Genomic DNA, 22971 nt, shown 5'->3' with positions numbered 1-22971 from the left:
TTTCTATAGCCTGTATCTTTGCTTGTTTTTCTTACTGAAGAACCTGAGCCAGTATTTGCCAATAAGGAGAAGGTGCAGAAAGAGATCAACGCTGTCCTTTCAGAGAATGCCTCCCTCATCTGTGAGGTGGCCCAGGCTACGACAGAAGTGAAGTGGCTCAAGGATGGTCAACTTATCATACCCAGCCGGAAATTCAAGGTAGAAACTGAAGGTAAAACCCGGCGGCTGACTGTGCAGCAGGTGGAGAAGAGAGATGCCGGCGAATACACCTGTGAGGCCATGGGCCAAAAACTGATCTTCAAAGTTGTCGTTACAGGTACACTATATTGCATCATCTAAGTCTTTTCCCCATATGCCTTTGCTTGCTCTCCAAAATCCTGTCACGTACCATGTCCCACATTACACTGCCATATCCCGCTGCCTGATGTCATCCAAGTCTCCTTTTCCAGTGACCAAAGGCCACCAAAAGGCTTTCTGGAAATTTGTCTGTTGGTGTGGAAAAAGAGCACATGGTGTGTTCCTTTATACTTGTATGCTGCAAATTTAAATGGAATGAGGGGACTGAATGATGCTAAGCATGCAGTAGCAGCCTTAGATAGGTCAGCTCTTTTGCCTTGCAAAGAGCTTAGTTTTGAAGATGATTTAATAGTTATTTTTGATGCAGAGTTAGCAATGCCAAATATTCCTCAGAGCAACCCTGTCCTCAAGAGGGTTCTGGACATGCATACAATGAAAAAGAGGATTGTTCTCTAGATGGTTTGCCACTCTGCTGCTCTCCACTTGTAGCATGCTATAGTCTGAAATTAGTGGATTAATTGGCAAGAGTTTCATATAGGAGCTTAGGTTTATTATTTATTTATTTGTTGTGTGTTCATACCACTTTTTTTGCCTTGACAAAGCCACCCAAAGCAGTTTACAATAGTAAAAAAACAAGTTACACAATATTTATGAGGTAGTGTCTGTTGATTCAGGCTGCTGATGGTATTTATTTTCACAGATTATTTCCTGTGGAACATTTGGTGAGAAGTGATTCTCCGGTCCTGACTCTTCTATGAGCCGGATGTTAATGTGAACTTTGTAGTCAAAGCTCAAATTATTTAATATTTCTTTTCTTCCTTCCCCCAGAAGCAAAAGCTGAAGAGGTGTTTGCCAATAAAGAGAAGATACAGAAAGAAGTCAAGGCTGCCCTTTCAGAAAACGCCTCCCTCAGCTGCGAGGTGGCCCAGGCCAAGACAGAAGTGAAGTGGTTCAAGGATGGGAAATCTATCACTTCCAGTAAGAAATTCAAGATAGAATCTGAAGGCAAAAACCGGCAGCTGGTTGTGCAGCAGGTGGAGAAGAAAGATGCTGGCGAATACACCTGTGAAGCAGCAGGCCAAAAACTGACCTTCAAAGTTGTCGTTACAGGTCATTGTCACTTCCCTGTCCCATCTAAGCCTCTTTCCCATATGCCACTGCTTGCCCTCCAAAATCCTGTTGGGTAATAACTACAGCACCATATCATACTACCTTAAACATGCATGTTATCCAAGTCTCCTTTTCCATTGGCCAAAGGCCACCAGCATGCATCCTGCAACCTTGGCTACCAGAGATGAAAAATTCTACATGGCATACTCTTTGATATTTATATGCTGCTAATTTAAATGAAACAGTGGGAGTGGATGTTGCTTGGGGCATACCGTAGCAGCAATTGGTAGGTCAGCTCCTTTGCCTTCCACAGGGCTTCACTCCTGACTTCAGAACATGGTTTAATAATTATTTTTGGAGTGCGGTTAGCCATGCCATTCCTTAGAGCAATCCTGTCCTCAGGAGGATTCTGTACACATGCAATGAAAAGAGGGTTGTCCTCCAGCAACATTGATAGGTGGCGACTCTTCTGATCTCTGCCTGTGACATGCTGTAGACTGAATTTTGTGGGTTAATTTGTAGGTTGATGTGAGAAAAGTCTCTTTTGTGGAACATTCGCTAGGTGATTTCCTGGTCTTGACTCTTGACAGAGTCAGATGTTAATGGGAAACTATAAAGTGGCTTAAAGGGGGAGATGGAATCCTTTAACATCAAATGCCTTCCTTCTCCCAGAAGCAGAAGCTGTTGACATATTTGCCAATAAGGAGAAGGTGCAGAAAGAAGTCAAGGCTACCCTCTCAGAAAATGCTTCCCTCAGTTGCGAGGTGGCCCAAGCCAAGACAGAAGTCAAGTGGTTCAAGGATGGTAAATCTATAACCTCCAATAAGAAATTCAAGGTAGAAGCTGAAGGTAAAACCCGCTGGTTGGTTGTGCAACAGGTGGAGAAGAAAGATGCTGGTGAATACACCTGTGAGGCTGCTGGCCAAAAGCTGACCTACAAAGTCATTGTCACAGGTACACAAGACTTTCTTCTTTTTCTTCCTAGGCTATCAAATTTTGAGCTGTCAGACACCTCAGGGTTCTCCGCTTTGGGAAAATAAATGAGGGGTTTTTTTGCTGAACGTGTCGATTAGACCCTGTAACAGATGGCTTAAAACCATGCCAAAGTAAAGTTTTGTGAATGGAGCTACTGTTCAAATGAAGTGTCACAGACATTTGTCTCTGTGCACTGGTTTAGAAGCTAGAAATTAACTACATTTCTATTCTGCCTAGTAAAAACAACAGGGTAGCTGAAAATTTTGTGGTTTAATTTGTAGGTTGATGTGAGGAAACCCTCTTTCATGGAACATTTTGTATGTGATTCCCTGATCTTGACGCTTCTTACAGCCAGATGTCAAGGGGAAACTGTAAGATGTCTAAAAAGGGGAGATCAAATTGTTTAATGTTTCTTACCCTCCTTTCCTCTAGAAGCGGAAGCTGAAGAGGTATTCTCCAACAAAGAGAAGATACAGAAAGAGATCAAGGCCACCCTTTCAGAAAATGCCTCTCTGAGCTGTGAGGTGGCCCAGGCCAAGACAGAAGTGAAATGGTTCAGGGATGGGAAATCTATCACCTCCAATAAGAAATTCAAGGTAGAAACTGAAGGCAAAATTCAGCGCCTAATTGTGCAGCAGGTGGAGAAGAAAGATGCCGGCGAATACACCTGTGAGGCTGCTGGCCAGAAACTCTCCTTCAAAGTCATTGTTACAGGTATGAAGGATGTTCTTTTCCTTTATATTGTGCCACTTTTCAGGGCATCTACATGATATCACAAACATACTGTGGCTAGCGTTTGTTTTCCCCACTCTCCGTGTGTGTCTTAGCATGCATATAAACTGACTTTTGGGGAAAGTATAGAACAGTAGCACAATCCTCACAGGTATTGAGTGTGTTTACACTGCAGTGACATGTTGGGCAAGCTGTCCCATAGCTAAATATTTACAGTTTGGCATGCCTTCACCTCTACTCTCCCAGCTAACTGGTTAGGCAAAGAGGCATTTTTCAAAGCGTTGTTCCTCTTTATATCAGATAGCGGGTGTGCAACTGGCCTCCTCCAACTCTAGGGCTGTTTTACAGTGGTTCTGTTCCAACCTCTCTGGTAGATTCCAGATGGTGTCACTTGGAGACTGTTATTCTGCAAAGCAAGAACTCGAGTGTGGAGTTCCACAAGGCTCCACACTGTCTCGAGTGCTCTTTAACATCTACAAGAAACTGCTTGGAGTGATCATCAGGAGGTTTGGTGCAGGGTGTTATCAATATGCTGATAACACCCAGATCTACTCCATGTCGACCTCATCAGGAAATGGCATAACTTCCCTAAATGCCTGCCTGGAGGCAGTAATGGTCTGGATGAGGGATAACAAACTGAAGTTGAGTCCAAATAAGACATAGGTACTGACTGTGGGCCACCTATTGGTGCAGTGGGGAAGTAACTTGCCTAGGGAGCGAGAGGTTGCTGGTCCGAATCCCCGCTGGTATGTTTCCCAGACTAAAGGAAACACCTGTATCAGGCAGCAGTGGTGGTGTAGTGCACATAGGGTGCCAACCACCCCCATGGGTTTCTAACCCATGGGGTACTTGGTTCTGTTGTTTCTGAGGTGTTCTGAGTGTGGATTCTATGATAGCAAATAAGAGTGGATTCATGGTGTCTCATTGAAAATCTCATTTGCTACCATAGAATCCACACTCAGAATACCTCAGAAACAACAGAACCCTGTACTCCATGGGTTAGAAACCCATGGGGGTGGTTGGCACCCTATGTGCACTACACTACCACTCGCTCTGGGCCACCGCAGCACCCCCCAAGTGCACTTATGGGGCTGCTGAAAGCTCCATTATTATACCTTATGAGGAAAAACCTTAAAGACGCGTAAACTTCAACAATTAACCAAAAATCAGCCCTCTGCCCAAATCCTTTGAAAAAATTCAGGTAGCTTCCTTGCCTCTACCTGGCACTACCACCAACCCCACACCACTCTAGGCCACCCCTTTCCCCCCGACGTGAAGCGATACACCCTCCATTATACCTAATGGGGGAAAACCTTAAAAATGCGTAAACTTCAGAAATTCACCAAAAATCAGCCCTCTGCCCAATAACTCTGCAATTGGGGTGGTAGCCTCCACCCATTAGGCACTACCACCCCACCCCACTCTTTTGGCCCAGATCCCATGTTATGCCCCCAATCTGCCCCAAAGACACTAAAACTTCAAAAATTCACCAAAAATCAGCCCTTTGCCCAATCCCCCTGAAATTTGGGTGGTAGCCTCCACCCATTAGGCACTACCACCCCACCCCACTATTTTGCCCCTGGGACCCATTTTTTAATTCGAATCGATTCAGATTCGGATTAATTCGGATCCGAATCGAATCAGGGGTGATTCGGATGGGCCATAGTCGGATACAGAACAGAACAGGGGTGTTTCGGTTCGGATCCGAATCAAAACACCAAAAATCTGAATTGCACACCCCTAGTAAAAAGCCCTCAGTTCTTAGGTTTGGCAGCTTTGTTGATAGAGTGCTTAAAAGGCATGTAAGCATTCTTTACAGTGGAGCTGTCCTCGAGAGCATGCTGAATACATGCAGTGAAAAGATAATTGTCCTCTGGCCACAGAGATGGGTACTACCTACTTGTGGCTTCTACTGCTTTCTGTTTGTAGCATGCTATCATCTGGATTATGTGATTCAACTTTTTGGAGGTTGATGTAGGATCTTAGATTATCTTCTGGGGAACATTTGGTAGGTGATTCTCTGTTTCTGACACTTTTGTGAACCAGATGTTAATGAGAAACCTTGAAGATAGAGATTGATTTATTGTCCCATTGACTTATATGGAGTTATTGAACATTTCTTCCATTCTTCCATACCGAAGCAGAAGTTGAAGAGGTGTTTGCCAACAAGGAGAAATTACAGAAAGAGGTGAAGGCTGCCCTTTCAGAAAACACCTCCCTCAGCTGTGAGGTGGCTCAGGCCAAGACAGAGTTGAAGTGGTTCAAGGATGGCAAATCTATCACCTCCAATAAGAAATTCAAGGTAGAATCCGAAGGCAAAACCCGGCGGTTGATTGTGCAGCAGGTGGAGAAGAAAGATGCTGGCGAGTACATCTGTGAGGCCGGTGGGCAAAAGTTGACCTTCAAAGTCATTGTTACAGGTATACACATCTCTAATCATTTCCTTTATTTCTTAACATATTTGGGGCTCCAAGCAGCCTCAGAAGGTCTCCCATTATAAATACTGGGCCACTATTGGGCATTATTGGAAGGATTCCTGAAACGACAGTAGGGAGCTTTGATAGTTGGAGTCAGGAGGTGGGAGCAGATCACATCACATTAGAGGTTAGGAAGTACCTTGCATAAGGCACCTCATAGTTGTATCTCGTCCTCAACTTGCTCTCTCAGCTCCCAACTCCATCTGTGCCTCTCCCAGAAGCTACAAAAGTACAGTTTCCTTCACACTTACACAGCAGCTCAGTCCCACTCCTTAGCTGGAAGGGGGTGACGTGTCACCTTAGAAAGATGAGTCCTGTGCAGAGCATTCCAATGGAACCTCACATTCATTCATGTTAACAAATATTAACTGCCCAGTTACACTGTTAACCAGGAATCTCTATAACAAAGAACTAACACTAATTTTTCACCCTGCCTGGTAAAAATATCTGTGTAACTGAAAATCTTGCATACTGCTGCATAAGCAAAGGTGGGTTTAGTATCAGATCTGAACTACCTCAAACCTGATACTAAATGTAACATTTCCCTACCGTTGCATCTGAATGCGTGCAATTTAAATATTTTGAAACTTTAAAATATTGTTAAGTGGGAAATCTTAAAGTTCCTTGAAGGGGGAGATGAAGTTGTTGAATTGTTCCTGTCCTCTTTTCCTCTAGAAGCAGAAGCTGAAGAGGTGTTTGTCAACAAGGAGAAGATACAGAAAGAGGTCAAGGCTGCCCTTTCAGAAAATGCCTCCTTGAGCTGTGAGGTGGCCCAAGCCAAGACAGAAGTGAAGTGGTTCAAAGATGGGAAATCTATCACCTCCAATAAGAAAATAAAGGTTGAATCAGAAGGCAAAACCCGGCGGTTGATTGTGCAGCAGGTGGAGAAGAAAGATGCAGGCGAATACATCTGTGAGGCTGCTGGCCAGAAACTCTCCTTCAAAGTCGTTGCTACAGGTACACAGGGCTTTCATTTTTTAAATTATGTCCTACCATATTTGGGGCTTCCAGTTGCCCCAGGGGGTCACAATCAAATAAAAGTTAACATTTTTTCCTTTTATTTGATTTTTTGCTGAATGTATAGAGCAACTCTCCAAACCCATATGGGTTTAAAATAATAGCAAAGCAACTTTTATGACTAGGGCGTCATTCATTTGAATTGAATCAGAAATTTGTATTTGTAACCAGCATTACCTTGTCTGAAAGCTGAGAGTTAGCTGCCTTTCTGTTCTGCCTGGAAAAAAAAAGTCCATATAACTCAAAATCTTTCATACTCATGTGAGACTGGATCAGTAGTGGATCAAGCTATAGCTAGCTACAGTTTCCATGGCAGTGTGTAATTAATGACTTTTTTGTGTTTTGAGTCTTATTCAGTTTGGATCCTGTTTGTATTAATGACCAGCCATACCCAAGCAAAATGTGTTCCTGTAAAATAACAACAATGCTTAGAAATGTATCAAGCACTGTAGAGCGAATGAGGGAAGGACTGCCGAGAGGACACTCGAGAATTGGGTCCACGTTATGTGTGAATGCGGTACTGTAGAACAGCTCTCCAGTTTTGACAGGGGAGAGGAGCAGTGGAAAGCTCCATCATTAACATGTAAAAATACCTCTCACTATTCAACTGCAATGTGTCATGTTACCACATCTGCTGCTAAAATTCCTTCACCAGCATTATTGCTGCCTGCAATTGCCAGCACCAAACCTGACCCCTTCCTCTGCAGTTCCTATCTGCCTACCATCTAAACCTCTTTCCTGTACACCGTTGATCGCCTCTACATATCTTGTGATACTAAAAGAGCTGCTCCCACACCATCAGTGCCTGTTATCTTTTTCCATGGATCAGAGGCTACCACCACCCATCTTTCTCTCTCTCTCTCTCTCTCTCTCTCTCTCTCTCTCTCTCTCTCTCTCTCACACACACACACACACACACACACACACCCATACCTGAAAAATGGCACATCCCAGAGGACTCTGCTGGCTGAAATGGAAATGGGGAGTGGCTGGTGTTGGGGTCATTCCCTTCACTTTAGTTACAGCCTATATTCCGGCCCTAACCCTAACCGTCTAATAATTATTTTTGGGGAGTAGTAAAAGTGCCAGAGGCTGTGTTTTATTCATGAGAGAGGAGTAAAATCTACCAACTGTTAAGTTTATAGCTTTGGTATAGAGTGCTTAAAGAACATTCCATATGTTATGTAAGTATTCTTTAGAGTGAGACTGTTGTATACATACAGTGAAAAGAGGATTGTCCTCCATTAGCACAGATGGGTGGCCACCCTACTGCTCTCTGCATGTAGCATGCTGTAACATGAATTTTTGGGGGGGGTAATCTCTAGGAAGTTTGTATGGGGCTGCAGATTCTGTCTTTGAATTAGAACAGTCAGGATCACAGAATCACCTCTATGCCAAATATTAATCTTGAAGGGAGAAATTGAGTGGTTTTCTGGCCCTCTTGCCCTCCAGAAAAGGAAGCCGAAGATGTGTTTGCCCACAAGGAGAAGGTACAGAAAGAGGTCAAGGCTGCATTTACAGAGAGTGCCTCCCTTTGCTGTGAGGTGTCTCAGGCTAAGACGGAAGTGAAGTGGTTCAAGGATGGTAAATCAATCACATCCAGCAAGAAATTCAAGGTAGAATCCGAAGGCAAAACCCGGCGGTTGATTGTGCAGCAGGTGGAGAAGAAAGATGCCGGCGAGTACATCTGTGAGGCTGCTGGCCAAAAACTGTCCTTCCAAGTCATTGCTACAGGTACTTTAATTTTCTTCTTTTTCTTTATATCCAACCACATTTGTGGTTTCCAGTTTTCCCCAAGGACCTCTATCAGGGTGAAATAAATAAATAAATAAATAAATAAATAAATAAATATGTGTGTGTGTGTGTATTTTGCTCATTTTTGATCCATTCTTCAAATCTCTTGATTGATGGTTTACCACTTTGGCAAGGCAGGTTTTGAGCAAGGCCTAGGATTCTTTTGAAATGACTCAGGGTCTGTGTTTTTAACTAGAGCCAAACTAGATGTGATGTGGGGGTTTTGTGATTGGAACTCCTGATGTCATTTTTTCCCCTTAAAAAAAAAAAAAGCAGCTCTCTGGAGTGGTGTACATGCTTGGAGCTAGATCAGGGCCATAGCACAGGCAAAAAAAATGGAGAGGTGTACTTATTCGTTTCCTCCTCCGTGTCTGATCTGAAGAAATTGATCTGATCTAGATAAAAGTGGTGCCATTTTTCTTACAGGTTGTTCCAATGATACAGTTAAGATTGTGAGCTTGGGGAACTTTTAGAAGAATGCTGTAAGCTGTTTTGAGCCTATGTGGATGAGTGGGATATCAATCAAATACATGAATAAATTATATAATGGTCCCCTCTTCCACAATTATAGTGTTTAAACAAGTTGCAAGAAAATGGCTCCTCTTCTACTAGATTCTTCTTTTTTCCCCAAGTTAGATGTTCACTCCTAGCTATTATTTGGAAATCTGGCATTGTTGGAGAATTGATGGAAGCGGAGAACTTTTGTTGGAGAACTTTACTCCTGCTAGTAAAAAATGAGAAAGCTAACATCATTCGATGTTACTGCAGGCACAGAATAAGGGTAAAATAACATCCATTTAAAAGAAGAAGAAAAGATTTAAAAAGGCTCAGTCCCAACATTAGTGGCAGTAGTATGTCTAGAGCTTAGCCCAGGAGGGAGGTAGATATGAACTTATAGGTCCTGGAATGCAGCTACTTTGTTAATCTTTATTGAAAAGAGAGAAAAAACCAGCATAGCACCTCTGTTATATGATTAGCCTTTTTATATCGGAGACATTATAGTATTGGCACAGGTTACTTGTTACATGCATGCCCAGGACAATCCTGCCGTTAGTGATCAGTTTGTACAGAAGTGGATGAATGTTCTAGAATGACAATTGGTATTCTAGAATTGTATTCTTCCTTTTGATTTGGTTCATAGGTACCAAATATCAAATTAAGGTGTATATTGAATATGCAACGAAAGTATTATTTATATTGTTTTCTTAATATTTTGCTATGTTTATAATATTAAAAAGACAGTCAAGAGAAACAAAGAAAAAATTCTTACCCTCCTTCCCCCTAGAAGCAAAAGCTGAAGAGGTGTTTACCAACAAGGAGAAGGTACAGAAAGAGGTCAAGGCTGTCTTTTCAGAAAATGCCTCCCTCAGCTGTGAGGTGGCCCAGGCCAAGACAGAAGTGAAATGGTTCAAGGATGGCAAATCTATCACTGCCAGTAAGAAATTCAAGATAGAATCTGAAGGCAGAACCCGGCGGTTGATTGTGCAGCAGGTAGAGAACAAAGACGCTGGTGAATACGCCTGTGATGCTGCTGGCCAAAAACTTACCTTCAAGGTCACTGTTACAGGTACCAAAGACTTTTATTTTTATATGTTACCATTTTTGGAATTGTCGTTTGCACTAGAGGGTCTCTGTCATGCCAAAATTAATCCCGATTCTTCTGTGAGCCATATGTTAGTCAAGAGGAAGAGGGATATTGAATTATACTTTCTCCCATTCTCCCTAGAAGCAGAAGTTGATGAATTTGCCAACAAGGAGAAAGTAAAGAGAGAAGTCAAGGCTGTCCTTTCAGAGAACTCTTTCCTCAGCTGTGAGGTGGCCCAGGCCAAGACAGAAGTGAAGTGGTTTAGGGATGGGAAACCAATCACACCCAACAAAAAATTCAAGATAGAAACTGAAGGCAAAACCCGGCGGTTGGTTGTGCAGCAAGTGGAGAAGAAAGATGCTGGCGAGTACATTTGTGAAGCTGGCAACCAGAAACTGACCTTCAGACTTAATGTTGCAGGTGAGAATGAAAGAGGCTTTCGCAAAATCCCAATCATGTCATCCTATCTGAAAGGCTAAATATAGTCACATGCCAATCCCACAGCTTGGATGCTTATCTCTTTTTTTTGTCAGGGTCAGAGTTTGAGAGTACTACCTAGCTTACTTGCCCCTTCCAATAGCTAGCGAAATGGTAAATTTAGATCCCTTTCCCCTCTAACCCTTTTGTGCTGGTAAATTCTCTTCTCCTTGACGAATAGGCACTTTGGTAGGGAGAGGTGCAGTTTGGATTGGAGCTTCAGCTCTGGCGCCATGGCCCCGATCCAAATTGTGTGTCTTTCCCCATGGCTGCATTTTGAAGGGTGGGCAGGAAGAACTGAATTGGAAGTTCCAGTGATGGAACAGGGTGTTCCATTGTTATGAATGTCACAGAATCACTACCAGATCATCTGCTACAGGTAAGCAACCTGTTTTTTAGCTTGTCCCAGAACAGTGGCAAGTATCCTCCAAAGATATCCTTATTAATTCCTTGAAATGACCAGAATGCTGGAAAAGTCCTAAACTACTGCATACAGATGACATATTTGCTGCTAATTTGACAGACTATTGGCAGTATACATTTAAACCAGCTTCAAACCTGTTGAATGGTCATTTCTTCCATTCAAGGAAATTTGGACTGAAGATCTATGAATTGATGAACAAAAGGAGTCCTAGCACAGGACCTCCCAGATTACAGTTCCCAGAGTTCTTTGGAACACATTGTTCCTTAATTTTAGTTTAGGTGCATGGACTGGCAAAGGTCTGTTCTTTGACTGCATAGGTCTGTTCATTGACAGGTCTATCAATGGCTACTAGTCTGGTGGCTATCGGCCACCTCCAGCCTCAGAGGCATGATGCTTCTGAATACCAGTTGCAGGGGAGTAACAGCAGGAGATGGGGCATGCCCTCAGCTCTTGCCTGTGGGCTTCCCAGTGGCATCTGGTGGGCCACTGTGGGAAACAGGATGCTGGACTAGATGGGCTTTCTTGGGCCTGATCCAGCAGGGCTATTCCTAAGATAGTGGACTATATTCAACATCTGCAAACCTGAACACAGCCATCATGGCCTTTTGGGGGGCCACAAAGTGGTTTAAGTGGCTAGTATAGGAAGTTATCTCCAGCCAGCGGGAAGGGAGGCAATAGGACATACCTCTCCTGAGAGAACCACTTTCTAGTGGCAAGTTAAAACTGTTTTCTTCCAGAGGCTTTTTGGGGCCATCTAATCTGCTGAACTGCCATTGTTTTTCTGCTTCTGAATTTTGCTGTTCTTTTTAATGAACTAAATGTGGCTTTGCTGTCCTAGGTTTTGAATATGCATTTGCTAAGTTTTACGGAGAGGCACTTGCAGAAAGTGGCGGGATATAAAGACTTTCAATAAACACATGTTCCGACACGACTTTCCTGTCTCTTGCAGAGCACGAGGCAGCAGTTGTATTTGTACACAAGGAGAAGGTACAGAAGGAAGTCAAGGCTGTGGTGAAGGAGAGCACTGCTTTGGTCTGTGAGGTGGCCACCTCTGATACACAAGTGAAATGGTACAAAGACGGGAAACCACTCAGTCCCAGCAAAAAAATCAAGACAGAGTCTGTCGGCACCTCCCGGAAGCTGGTTGTGGAGCAGGTGGAGAAGAAAGATGCTGGGGAATATGTCTGTGAAGCTGCTGGCCAGAAACTGACTTTCAAGGTGGAGGCCGTTGGTAAGTTCTCTTCCCCTCTAAGGAGGGGGATATTAGCCCAAAACCTATTTTGAGAAATTGACCCAGACCCATTCCAGCCTGAAAGCCATGAAATTAGAAGGGATTCAGTGGATTCTGGCCCAGTCCAACAACTGTCTGTTGTCTAGTGTCTGTGTCTGTGTCCCCTCCCTGCTGCCATCCCTCCCTCTTCCTCCCCACCCCTCATAAGAAAAGCTGAATTCTGCAACCTTAATATATATACTGTAATACAAATGAAACCATTTTGCAAATACGGTATATCCTTATTTTGTCAGCTTCTGCTTGTCATCGGGAGGAGGAGCTATGAAGGGCTCTGAAGTCCCACATCCTAGTCAATGAGAACCCAGATCACCTCCTGGTCTCATAGAAGCCTTCCTAGGCCCTTTGATTGGTCTCAGATGCTCTGCTCCCTGGCCCATCTATAACTGAGATCCACTTGCTGCCTAGCAGAGAAGGGCCTCCTCTGTGGTGGCATCCCATCTGTGGAATTCTCATCCCCGCCCCCCAACGCCCCCCCCCCCAATACTTTAGGTTTTACCTTTCACTATATTCATTCATTCATTCTTTCATTCATTCATTCGATTTCTATACCACCCTTCCAAAAATGGCACAGGGCGGTTTAGCAATAGCAATAGCACTTACATTTATATACCGCTCTATAGCTGGAAGCTCTCTAAGCGGTTTACAATGATTTAGCATATTGCCCCCCAACATTCTGGGTACTCATTTTACCGACCTCGGAAGGATGGAAGGCTGAGTCAACCTTGAGCCCCGGTCAGGATCAAACTTTCAACCTTCTGGTTACAGGGCGGCAGTTTTACCACTGCGCCACCAGGGTTTACACAGAGAAATAACAAATAAATAATAAACAGGATGGATTCCTGTCCCCAAAGGGCTCATAATCTAAAAGAAACATAAGATAGACACCAGCAACAGTCACTGGAGGTCCTGTGCTGGGGGTGCATAGGGCCACTTACTCTCCCCCTGCTAAATAAAGAGAATCACCATGTTAAAAGGTGCCTCTTTGCCAAGATAGCAGGGGTTAAATGATGATTGGAGATGCATCTTTTTCAAAAGACCTTTTGAAAAAATCTTTTTGATCAGTGAAACTGTGCCTTGTTTTCGGCTGCTGTTTTTATACGTTTGTTTGTTTGTTTTTAGATTTATGGACCACCTTTCAACATTGCTTTCAAGACAGTGTACAACATAAAATATACAATTAAATAATGGCAATAAAAACAAATATGAAACATTGCAGAATAGCTTCAGCACTATCTAAAATTAGAAGAGCAACTCTTGTCTTTTTTTAGTCTTTATTGCATTTTATATTTATATTGTTACATTTACATCCCACTCTTCCCCCAAGATATCTCTTGATAATAGTTTTAAATTGTTATTTGTCTAACAAATAAATTGTCTAAACACAAATTATCTAATACATAGAGTTTTTCTGCTTTGTGTTGATTTTTAGTAAGGAGAGGTATGGTAAAAATCATTTAATAAAACACATAAAACATCATCTGAGATTTTATTCAGGCATTGCTAAAACTTCCTTGGACCCAATTTTGCAGCCTAAAGGGTTAGCGTTTTGGTACTTAAGACAGACAAGATTCTGATTCTGGGCCTATGCCCCATTTCTACTGTAGGACAGGGCCATCAGAGACACTTCTTTTTCTAGGGTGGTCTTGTATTCTCGGCTTCCTACTGTACCAGCTGAGCAAAGTAAGATCAGACTAAGTCATGCCTCAGACTCTGAGAACTTTGAGAACTGAGGGTCTGTTTCAGGAAGTTCTCAAACTTGGGCCTGCAGGTGTTGTTGCACTATGGCTCACATCATCTCCAACCTAAATGGTCTTTGCAATTCCCATCAACTCCAGACCACAACGGCCTAGTCCAACAACATCTGGGGTCCCAAGTTTGAGAACCCCTGGTCTATTTAGTATACTGTACAAAGAGGGACAGTGAGAAGCTGGGTAAAGTTATGTCTGTTGATGTACTTTTTCGTTCCTCCAAATTAACTTCAGAAATCCCAGTGAAGTTTGCCAAGACACTGGAGCCTGTTAAGGCCGAGATTGGAGGGACCCTGACTCTGAATTGTGAACTCAGTCATCCTGGAGGTGAGGTGGTCTGGCGCAAGGATGGAGTGGAGCTCAAAGCTAACAAGCGCTACCAGATGCGTGAGATTGGTGAGAAGAGGGTCCTGATCATCACAGGCCTCCGGGCAGAAGACAAAGGAGATTACTGCTGTGAAACCAAGGATGACAAATGCAGTGTTCGTGTCACCCCCACAGGTATGGGTTCGGGTCCTGACCCTATGGAGGTCCCACAGTGTGGCTCTACAGGGGCTCCATCCTTATTTTCTCTGGGGATGTTTTGCAATCAAAATAATGCCCCTGCAAGGCTCAGCAATTACTCGGTCTACTTGAAATGAAGGGCAGTCTTTTGTGAGAGCAGGAAGCAGTGCAGCTGGTGAGACACAGTCCTGCAGGAAAACAGTTTGTGGACTGACTGAGGTCTGGTGTGGAGAAGCTTAGGGCAGACGTACATGCTATATTGGCCAAAGCATCTTCTCAAACCTGCACTTGCCAAAATCACTAATATGGGGCAGAAGGAGCATTTTTAAGGATCACAGAAGCTGCCTTCCATTAGTCAGACTATTGGTCCACCCAGGCGATCTCACCGAGCGAAGACCTTTCCCAGTTGTGCTGCTGCTGCTGGTGACCAATCTGAGGTGCTGGATTGTGCATCAAAAGCCATACCTTTAAAAAGTCTGTAAAGACACATTTATTCACCCAAGCTTTTAACTAGATGTGTGGTTTTAACTTGTTTTAAGGCTTCAATTCCTGTTTTAATTTGTTTTATGTTGATGTAAGCCACCCAGAGACGGGTTTGGGGCGCTGTACAAATAAAACAAACACTGTTGGGTAAGGGTTGATGAGGGAGCAGTAGCTGACATACTGAGGAACATTGCTCAAAGTAGTCCCATTGAAATGAGAAGGCCTGTCCTTTTGGTTTTAGTGGGGACTACTTTGAGTAAGTGTTTACTAAATGACACCCAAAACATTTTTTTTGAAAAATTATTTTTTTGAAAAATTAACCACCAGTAGATGGGGGGGGGGAAGGGTTGCTTCATTTAGCCTGTGCCCACCAATTTCTTCCCTGCAAATGCTCTTCTCTATTCCTGAGCCATGGCCCCAGGAATGTTGCTGGTGACCAGTTTTAGATGCTGGATGGCATCAACATCCATTTGGTTCTGTTGGGCTTGTTGTGGGATAGAATTTTGCTGGATGGTATCCAACATTTTTATTTTGTCTTTGTAAGCTGTGGTTTGCTTCTTTCTCTCTTGCCATTACTGCTGTCTCCTCTTTCACTCCATCCATTAGAAAACCTTTTATTAATGGTGAAATTAATTTTAGTAGCCTTATACTATTATTTTTTAATTGCTAGCAGTGCTAAGGAAGGACAAGGACACACTAAAGGAGACTAATGCTTAGCATATTTGTAGCATTTCCATACACATTATTTTAGTAATGCTTGCAATAATGTTTTAATTAATACACACACCCAAACACAGGAAAAAATGTATTGCACTGAGGACTGAGTGAATTCCATTCTGACAAGTAATCCTTGTCTCTGCTCCTAGCTCCAAGAGTGGTGAAGTTTGTCAAAGGCCTCCACAATATAGTAGGTGAAGAAGGCAAGGAGGCTGTTTTCAAGTGCATCATCTCCCCTAGTGATGCTGCCATCACATGGAGCCGAAATGGAGCCAAAATTGAAGCCAGCAAGAAATATGTCATCTCTCAGAAAGATGCAAACCACAGCCTCACCATCACTGACTTGACTCTGAAGGATGCTGGTGAAATTTCAGCAGAAGCAGAAGGAGTGGAAAGCAAGGCAACCCTCAAGGTGGAAGGTGAGGAGCAGGAAGTTGTAAAGAGTGCAGCTGATGTCACAGAGTGGATTGTTTTAGAGGCATTCTACAAGGACGGATCAACATGTGCAGTAGGCTGAGGTAGGACCATTTCAGACTGCAAGTGGGGTGGGTCACATTTCTGAATGTTCCGCTGTGTGTGTTTTTTTAAAGCCCAAACAATTTGCAGGTAGAAATCTAGTGCACAAGGGAGAAAGAGTGCTGGAAAGGTTCCAGCAAGCCATCTCCCTACTTGTGGAGAGGTGTTTTTATGTGTGTGTGTGAAAGGGAACATTCAAAAATGTGATACCTCACCTGTACTCTGAAGTCTATGCTGATACCTTAGGACTCAGCTACCTCCTCCTGCTCCAGATTAGGCCCAAGTTACACAAAATAAGACAGTGCACTGAGTCTGGACTGTACCACTTTAGATTGCCAATGGGAGGGCAGGGCCAAGTGCCTGATTTTTGAATGCTTTCCCCCTGTAAAAACAAAAAACCCCTGCATCCACTAAACCAGTACATCAGGGAAAGGACTGTGCTAAATGCGTCATTCTGATATGTAGTTTTCTACATGCAGTAGGTGTTGGGAATTCTCTCTGGTAAGAGATACCCTTCTAATATAGCAGAGTGCACAGAGGCACAACACAGTGGAGTCTGCTCAGGCATGTGCATATGCTGAGAGCAAAATAACTTGGAGCCAGTTCATAGTTTCCAATCAATATAAGGAGTCTTTATTGGTGAACTCCATTCTAGATAGTAAAGTGGAGAGATAGGATCTCTAGCTAGCTAGCTAGCTGGATGCACATGGATGCATCTCTGCACACATGGTGCAGAGAGAGAGGAGCTTGCATGTTGCAAGGGAGAAGGAAGGGAAAGAGAAGGGAGAGGAAGTGGCAGGAAGTAAGTTAGTCCCTGAGAGTAGCAATCTACATATCAAGGGATAGTGTCAGAGCAGTGGAGAAGGGATAACCAATGTCTTGACCTCTCTAGCCCTCTGACTCACTAGTCTGTCCCCCTCTGTCATTGAGACACGAGACAGCGCAAAGTCCTTCACTTCCAACAGTAGGTTTCTTTAAATTGTGGAAAGTATTTTTAAAAATGCAATCCCCCACCTTCCGTTTGAAGTTGTATAGCTCAAGAACTCAGCCTGAAGAGGAGAAGAGCAGAATTGGTGCCTGAACCAGCACCTGACCTTCTAATATGAATGTAAGGCAAGTTGTTTTGTTGTAAACTGCCCAGAGACTTGCGTTTTGGGAGGTATACAAATGTATTGAATGAATGAATGAATAGCTGCAAATGTGAATCACGCTCACTATGACCACTCTTAAAATGTTGCGTTTCTTATTCTGCAGGGCAAACATAACAACCAGTTCTTGATTTTTCATGTTCACATGCCCTCCTACCAAATGCCCTCCTCATGCGTAACCATTTGCACTAGAAAATTTTTAACCTTGCCCAAATTGTCACCATTTTCTAGGTTCTCTAAGCATTGCCTTTTCTTTGCGTGTCCTTGTGTTGCATGCAGAGACACCAGTGGTATTTGTGAAGAAACTTGAGGCCAAAACTGTTGAGGAGAAGGAGACTGTGACTCTTGAAGTGGAGCTGTCAAAGCCAAGCGTGGAAGTGAAATGGATGAAGAATGGCAGTGTGCTCCATTCGGGTGGCAACATGGAGATCATGGCCCAAGGGACGAAACACAGCCTGGTAATTAAGAGTGCTGTCAGCACGGACCGTGGTTTTTACTCCTGTGAGACCCTCCATGACAAGACCCAGGCAAAAGTAGCTGTGGAAAGTAAGTCAGGGCTGGGTGCATGTCTTGACTTTTGGAGAATTCAAAGCTTCCCTGTTAAAAATGCAATATGTGGAAGAGCAGGGAGAGGCCCAAAGTTCTGTGAGAAAGCAACAAATGGGGATGTTGCTCCAGCAGTGTCTCCTAGCCAGCTGTTGGGTTGTGTAGCCTGCTGCTCAGGCAAGGTGGCTTGGCCCTGCCCCTTCAAGGAGCAGCCTTTGGTCTTTAAAAGGTTTGTCCGATTTTGAATGCAGCTGCTCCAGTGCTGCTGGGGGAAGGGCTTCATCATGGCTGGCAAGTCCTTGGAAGGCTTTGAACTGGAGGACACCAGCGGGGCCTAATCCATAGGTCTTGGTGGAAGTATTGAGGTCCCCCCTCCCACCCCAGTCCATCCAGTGCAGGGGTTCCTAATGGCATGGGGTGCCACATGCCTGGGTTGGTGGTGCCTCCCAATCCAACTCCTCTGACAGACCTTCTGCCCCATCCCTTATTTGGGGCACTCCAGGGTCTGAGGTCATGATATTGGCACCTGTTCTTTTTATGTCCTGTTCTATCATCACAATGAAATTACATGAAACTAAAATATAAAACATGTCCTATATCTCCTGGTGCAATAAAACACAGAACTTTAATTTATACAGAGAGTTTCACATAATGAGCACATAGGTATTCATATTCAAATAAAAGAATATATAATTTATTCAGCAAGCTCTTTAAGCAGTGCTCAGTTCTTAAAACGACAAATAGGAGGTGTTATGTACACAAATCATGCAATAGTGAAAGCTTGATATCGCTAATATGTTTACAGCACAACACATACAATTGTGTAAGTGCAGAGCTACAATACTACTGTGTGGATCAGAAAAATACATACGTAATACAGGTTCACTAATGTGTGAACCTGCCCATGTGTGGCAGCTTTTGCGAGAGTTCGCAAGCAGCTGCCAGATAGGATGGCGATGGGGACGGGGGAGAAAATAGCAATGCCAGCCAGTGGCTGGAGGTGGTGGTGGTGGGCTGGGCCAGCCAGCGGGAGCAGGAAGCAATGGCGGGCCGCCTGGCTGGCGGGAGGAGGTGGCCGCTGCTGGGAGTTGGCCGGCGGGAGATGGTGGTCTGGCTTTCCAGAAAGCACCGGGTGGGGAGGAGGGCCATTGCTTCCTGCTCTCACTGGCCGGCCCGGCCCACTGCCACCTCCTCTGGCCACTGGCTGGCATTGCTATTTTCTCTCCCGTCCCTGTTGCTATCCTATCCAGCAGCTGCTTGCGAACTCTCATGAGAGTTGCCACACATGGGATTAGTGATGGGTATGTTTAAGAGAATTATATATACAGATAGAGTGCTGCAAGTGAGTTCCTCTTTAAACAAAAAGCCGCTCAGCAGTGCTGCACACAGGATTTGGTGCAAACAGCTCCAAGGAAGCCGCTGCCTAAGTATCATCATGTATCCCGGAAAACAAGCTGGAGCAAAGACTCCCTTTAGTGTAAGGCAGCTCCTTAATTAATGGAGAAAAGCAATCACTTGGCTGCTAGCACTCTCTGCATAGATGTGCTCAGTTACAACTGAGCACATCAACCTGCCACTTTACAAGCTGGTCCACTGTGCTGAGTGGGTGAGTTTGGTTTCCAGGACAGAAAGTGCTCTTGCTTCTGGTCCTCTGCTGTAGCACAGGATGAAAGCCTGCTTGGCACTTTCCACACTAGCTGCTCAACAGCAGCAAAATGCCTCCATTCAGGCAAGTCACATTCGAAACGTAAACAGCAGGGGGAGCAGTACTGCGGAAACTAACAACTCGAAAAAAGAGCAACTTCTTTACGCCAGATATACAATGTCCTAGCTCTATATCGCAGCGATTAAATTTGAAACAAGGCATTGGAAATGTGAACGGCACCCTCCTGTCAGCGTAGGGACTGTGGTGTCACAATGCAGGAAGTATGCAAGCACACTTCAGAGATTTGTTGTGACCTCATTGCAGGGTCTAATCTGGAAAACACCCTTGCGCAATGCCTGTGGGGTGGTGTTGAGTTGGTGCTTTTGCTAATCCCTTCCCCTGCAGCTCTCCCCCAAAATAACTCCAGTATGCCTATAAGCACATTCTCCAGTTTTGAGTGATCCATTGACCCAGTTGAAAGGTCATCCCTATAACAGGTATGCTGGGTTTTTTTTAATTGCCCTGCAGTTTAGAGAGTGAAACATTAGGAAAGTGGCCTTTAAGGAACAGCTGTACATGTTATCATAAGCAATGGCCAGCCCACCGCCACCTCCTCTGGCCACTGGCTGGCATTGCTATTTTCTCTCCTGTCCCCATTGCTATCCTATCCAGCAGCTTGTGAAGGGGACTTCCACCCACACTACTCATTAGTGCATATTTCAGAGCATGCTGCTCACCACTGATAACATCCCACCAGAAAGCAGCAGCATCTGCATTTTCCAGTGTGTAATGTCCATGGACACAACATCAGTGTGTGAAACTCACACCAATACTTATGGGTTTGTTTTGTTGTTTTGTTTTTAAAGCAGTAGGTACAGGCAGGGGCATTGCTTATACCCACAAAGGATCCAGGCCCAGGCCCAGGCCCGGACCATCATTTTTTGTCTTCAGACTTTAAAAAAACCAACAAACTGTTAAGGTTCCTCCAAGGCGGGAGGCCGCCTTCATTACTGTCACTGTCGCTGCGGCTTGCTGTCATTGCCTACACTCAAAAATTGTTGATCACAGCATCAGTGGTTCGAAATATCGAACACTTATAAAATCTGTATCTACCAAACCTTGGAAACAGAGAATTTTAAATGAAAGAGAAAGTTGAATTGGTTTCAGATCCCAAAATAAAAATTATAGAATTCCTCACCTAAAGCAAATTTAAACATTACCAACTCGGAAGTGGTTTAAAAAGAAATCCAGGTTTTTACCATTAGAGCATATTTCATTTTTTACATGAAATATGTAACTAATGTTTGAGGCTCAGGCTTTATTTAGCAAGGAAGCAAAGTAGAAAACTCCCATAGGAGCCCTGCTCTTTGGTGTATTTAGCATAATTATCAATCCAGACAAGGTTATGTCTTACCATTTCAAGGTAAACTAAACATTTCTGACCAGGTAGCAGAGGGATTATCCTTCACTCCTGTATCGTATTCTTTGCATCGTATTCTTTGCATCGTATTCTTTGCCAACTAGAGGTCACCCAGATGCCTCTGGATGGAAGCTCATGAACAGCACATGGAGGCGATGGCCACCCCTCTTGCTTTTCCTGAGAGTTTCATCCTTGGTCCAGTTTCCACTGTGTGTTGGAATGTTACACTTTCCCTCAAGGCAAAGAATCACATAGGCTAGCTTTACTCTGGTCCAGAGACACATCTAATCCTTTATTACTTTGCTTTGTTCCTTCTCAGTGAGGCCTATCAAGCTGGTGAAGGGCCTGCAGCAGACGGAGATCCATGAGACAGAAGCCGTCACCTTTGAGGTGGAGTTGTCCCATGAGAATGTGGAAGCAGTCTGGATGAAGGATGGCCTGAGGCTGAAAGCAAAGGACAACTGCTGCATTAGTGCCCAGGGGAAGAAGCATTCACTGACCCTTTCTTCCCTTGCGATTGAGGACTCGGGTCTTATCTCCTTTAAGGCAGAAGGTGTTCTCTCAACAGGCAGACTTATCGTGACAGGTAGGCATCCACTGCAGTATGTATCCCATTTTGATTATGGATATTTGTGTAGTGTTAGTCTTTCTGTTGAGAACATAGGAAGCCGCCTTCTACCGAGTCAGACCCTTGGTCCATCTCGCTCAGTATTGTCTATACAGACTGGAAGCGGCTTCTCCAAGGTTGCAGGCAGGAGTCTCTCTCAGCCCTCTCTTGGAGATGCTGTCAGGGAGGGAACTTGGAACCTTCTGCATGCAAGCAGGCAGATGCACTTCCCAGAGCAGCCCCATCCCCTAAGGGGAATATCTTACAGTGATCCCATTCAAATGCACACCAGGGCAGATTCTGCTGAGCAATTCATGCTTGCTAGCACAAGACCAGATCTCCTCTCTACTGGGAAGCCTGTCCAAAGTACAGGACCCACCAGGGGTTCAGTTCCATCCCATCTTTTTGTTGCTCCCAGGTTGGTGAGTATCTCTCCTTGTGAAGTGTGTAGTTGTGGTTAGGGATAATTGCAGCTTCGAGACATCTGATGAAGCCCTCTTTGGAAGAAGAGTTGACAATCCTAAAGGTGCATGTGAACCAAAAACCTGACTCGCTGTAGTGGTGTTACATGCTAGGCCCCTATCTGCATTCATGGGGCTTGGATATGAGTAAATAAGTTCCAGTTTTGTGCTCCAAATGATATTTCACTGTGTGTCTGAGTCTGCTGTCAGGCAACAAAGACACAAAACCTGTTCAGTTGTATCTCTAACAAATACAGCCTGCCGTAGATTACATTTTCTTTCTTTCTTAATAGAACGGCCAGTGAAAATAATCAAACCTTTGGTAGATATCAAAGCTGAGAACAAAGATGATGTAACCTTTGAGTGTGAACTTTCCAGGCCTAATGCGGAAGTGAAATGGCAAAAGGTACTGAATTTACTAGCCAGGTGACTTTTCTTATTGAAGGAGTTCGGGGTGGTTTATCCTCTAGCACACACACACATCTCTAACTCCTGCTAAGGGTGGATTTCTTCTTCTCATCCGGTCACCTGGAACCTTACACAGCAGCAGGGGCTGCCAAAGCCAGAGTCCAAAAAGCCAAGCAAAGGAGAAAGACGTGGTAGAGCAATGTTTTTTTGCTGCCAGTTTCTCATTGCTCACTGTTGCCAATTCTGCCACTGCCTGAGATTCCCAGGCAGCAGTGGTGGTGGAAGAAATGGAGGAGTTGCTCTTCTAGCCTGACTCATCTCTTTTCATCTCTTGTTACTCTTCATAATAGTAACTAGGGACCTGAAGGCCCAACATTCAATGAGTTAGTTCAAACCAGCACGTGAAATTCAGGCATATACATACCTTTGGCCCCATTTTTCACAAATTTCTGCAAGTAACTTTTTTGGCAGTTTTACAAATTACCCCAAACCTGCACAATATTTATTTAATTTAGTTACCAAGTCTCAGAGAAGAACCTTCTCTCTTGCATGATTTAATGCATTGCCATCAACTATAATAGAGGGCAGA

General features: G+C 44.0%; 1 protein-coding gene across 22 annotated transcripts in view; it reads left to right on the top strand.

The window, feature by feature from the left end:
• OBSCN (obscurin, cytoskeletal calmodulin and titin-interacting RhoGEF) overlaps window positions 1–22971 on the top strand; it is a 287341-nt gene that overhangs the window by 47489 nt on the left and 216881 nt on the right. For 19 of the 22 annotated variants that reach the window (XR_008309945.1, XM_053262319.1, XM_053262315.1 and 16 more), the window contains exons 8-22: window positions 41–316; window positions 1126–1407; window positions 2080–2361; window positions 2815–3096; window positions 5256–5534; window positions 6267–6548; window positions 8061–8342; window positions 9688–9969; window positions 10129–10407; window positions 11838–12119; window positions 14162–14428; window positions 15781–16050; window positions 17575–17841; window positions 21226–21492; window positions 22268–22380. Coding sequence is in view for 21 of the 22 variants with exons in the window: in XM_053262319.1 (XP_053118294.1) it covers window positions 41–316; window positions 1126–1407; window positions 2080–2361; window positions 2815–3096; window positions 5256–5534; window positions 6267–6548; window positions 8061–8342; window positions 9688–9969; window positions 10129–10407; window positions 11838–12119; window positions 14162–14428; window positions 15781–16050; window positions 17575–17841; window positions 21226–21492; window positions 22268–22380 (3992 nt within the window). In the remaining variant the exon portion in view is untranslated. The remainder of the gene's footprint in view (window positions 1–40; window positions 317–1125; window positions 1408–2079; window positions 2362–2814; window positions 3097–5255; window positions 5535–6266; window positions 6549–8060; window positions 8343–9687; window positions 9970–10128; window positions 10408–11837; window positions 12120–14161; window positions 14429–15780; window positions 16051–17574; window positions 17842–21225; window positions 21493–22267; window positions 22381–22971) is intronic. The other 3 variants (XM_053262303.1, XM_053262302.1, XM_053262301.1) reach the window with 3 other exon arrangements.

Source organism: Hemicordylus capensis, chromosome 6, assembly GCF_027244095.1.
Source record: "Hemicordylus capensis ecotype Gifberg chromosome 6, rHemCap1.1.pri, whole genome shotgun sequence".
Lineage (NCBI taxonomy): Eukaryota > Metazoa > Chordata > Lepidosauria > Squamata > Cordylidae > Hemicordylus > Hemicordylus capensis.
Note: the sequence above shows the minus strand (reverse complement) of the source record. Positions and strands in the feature narration are given on the sequence as shown.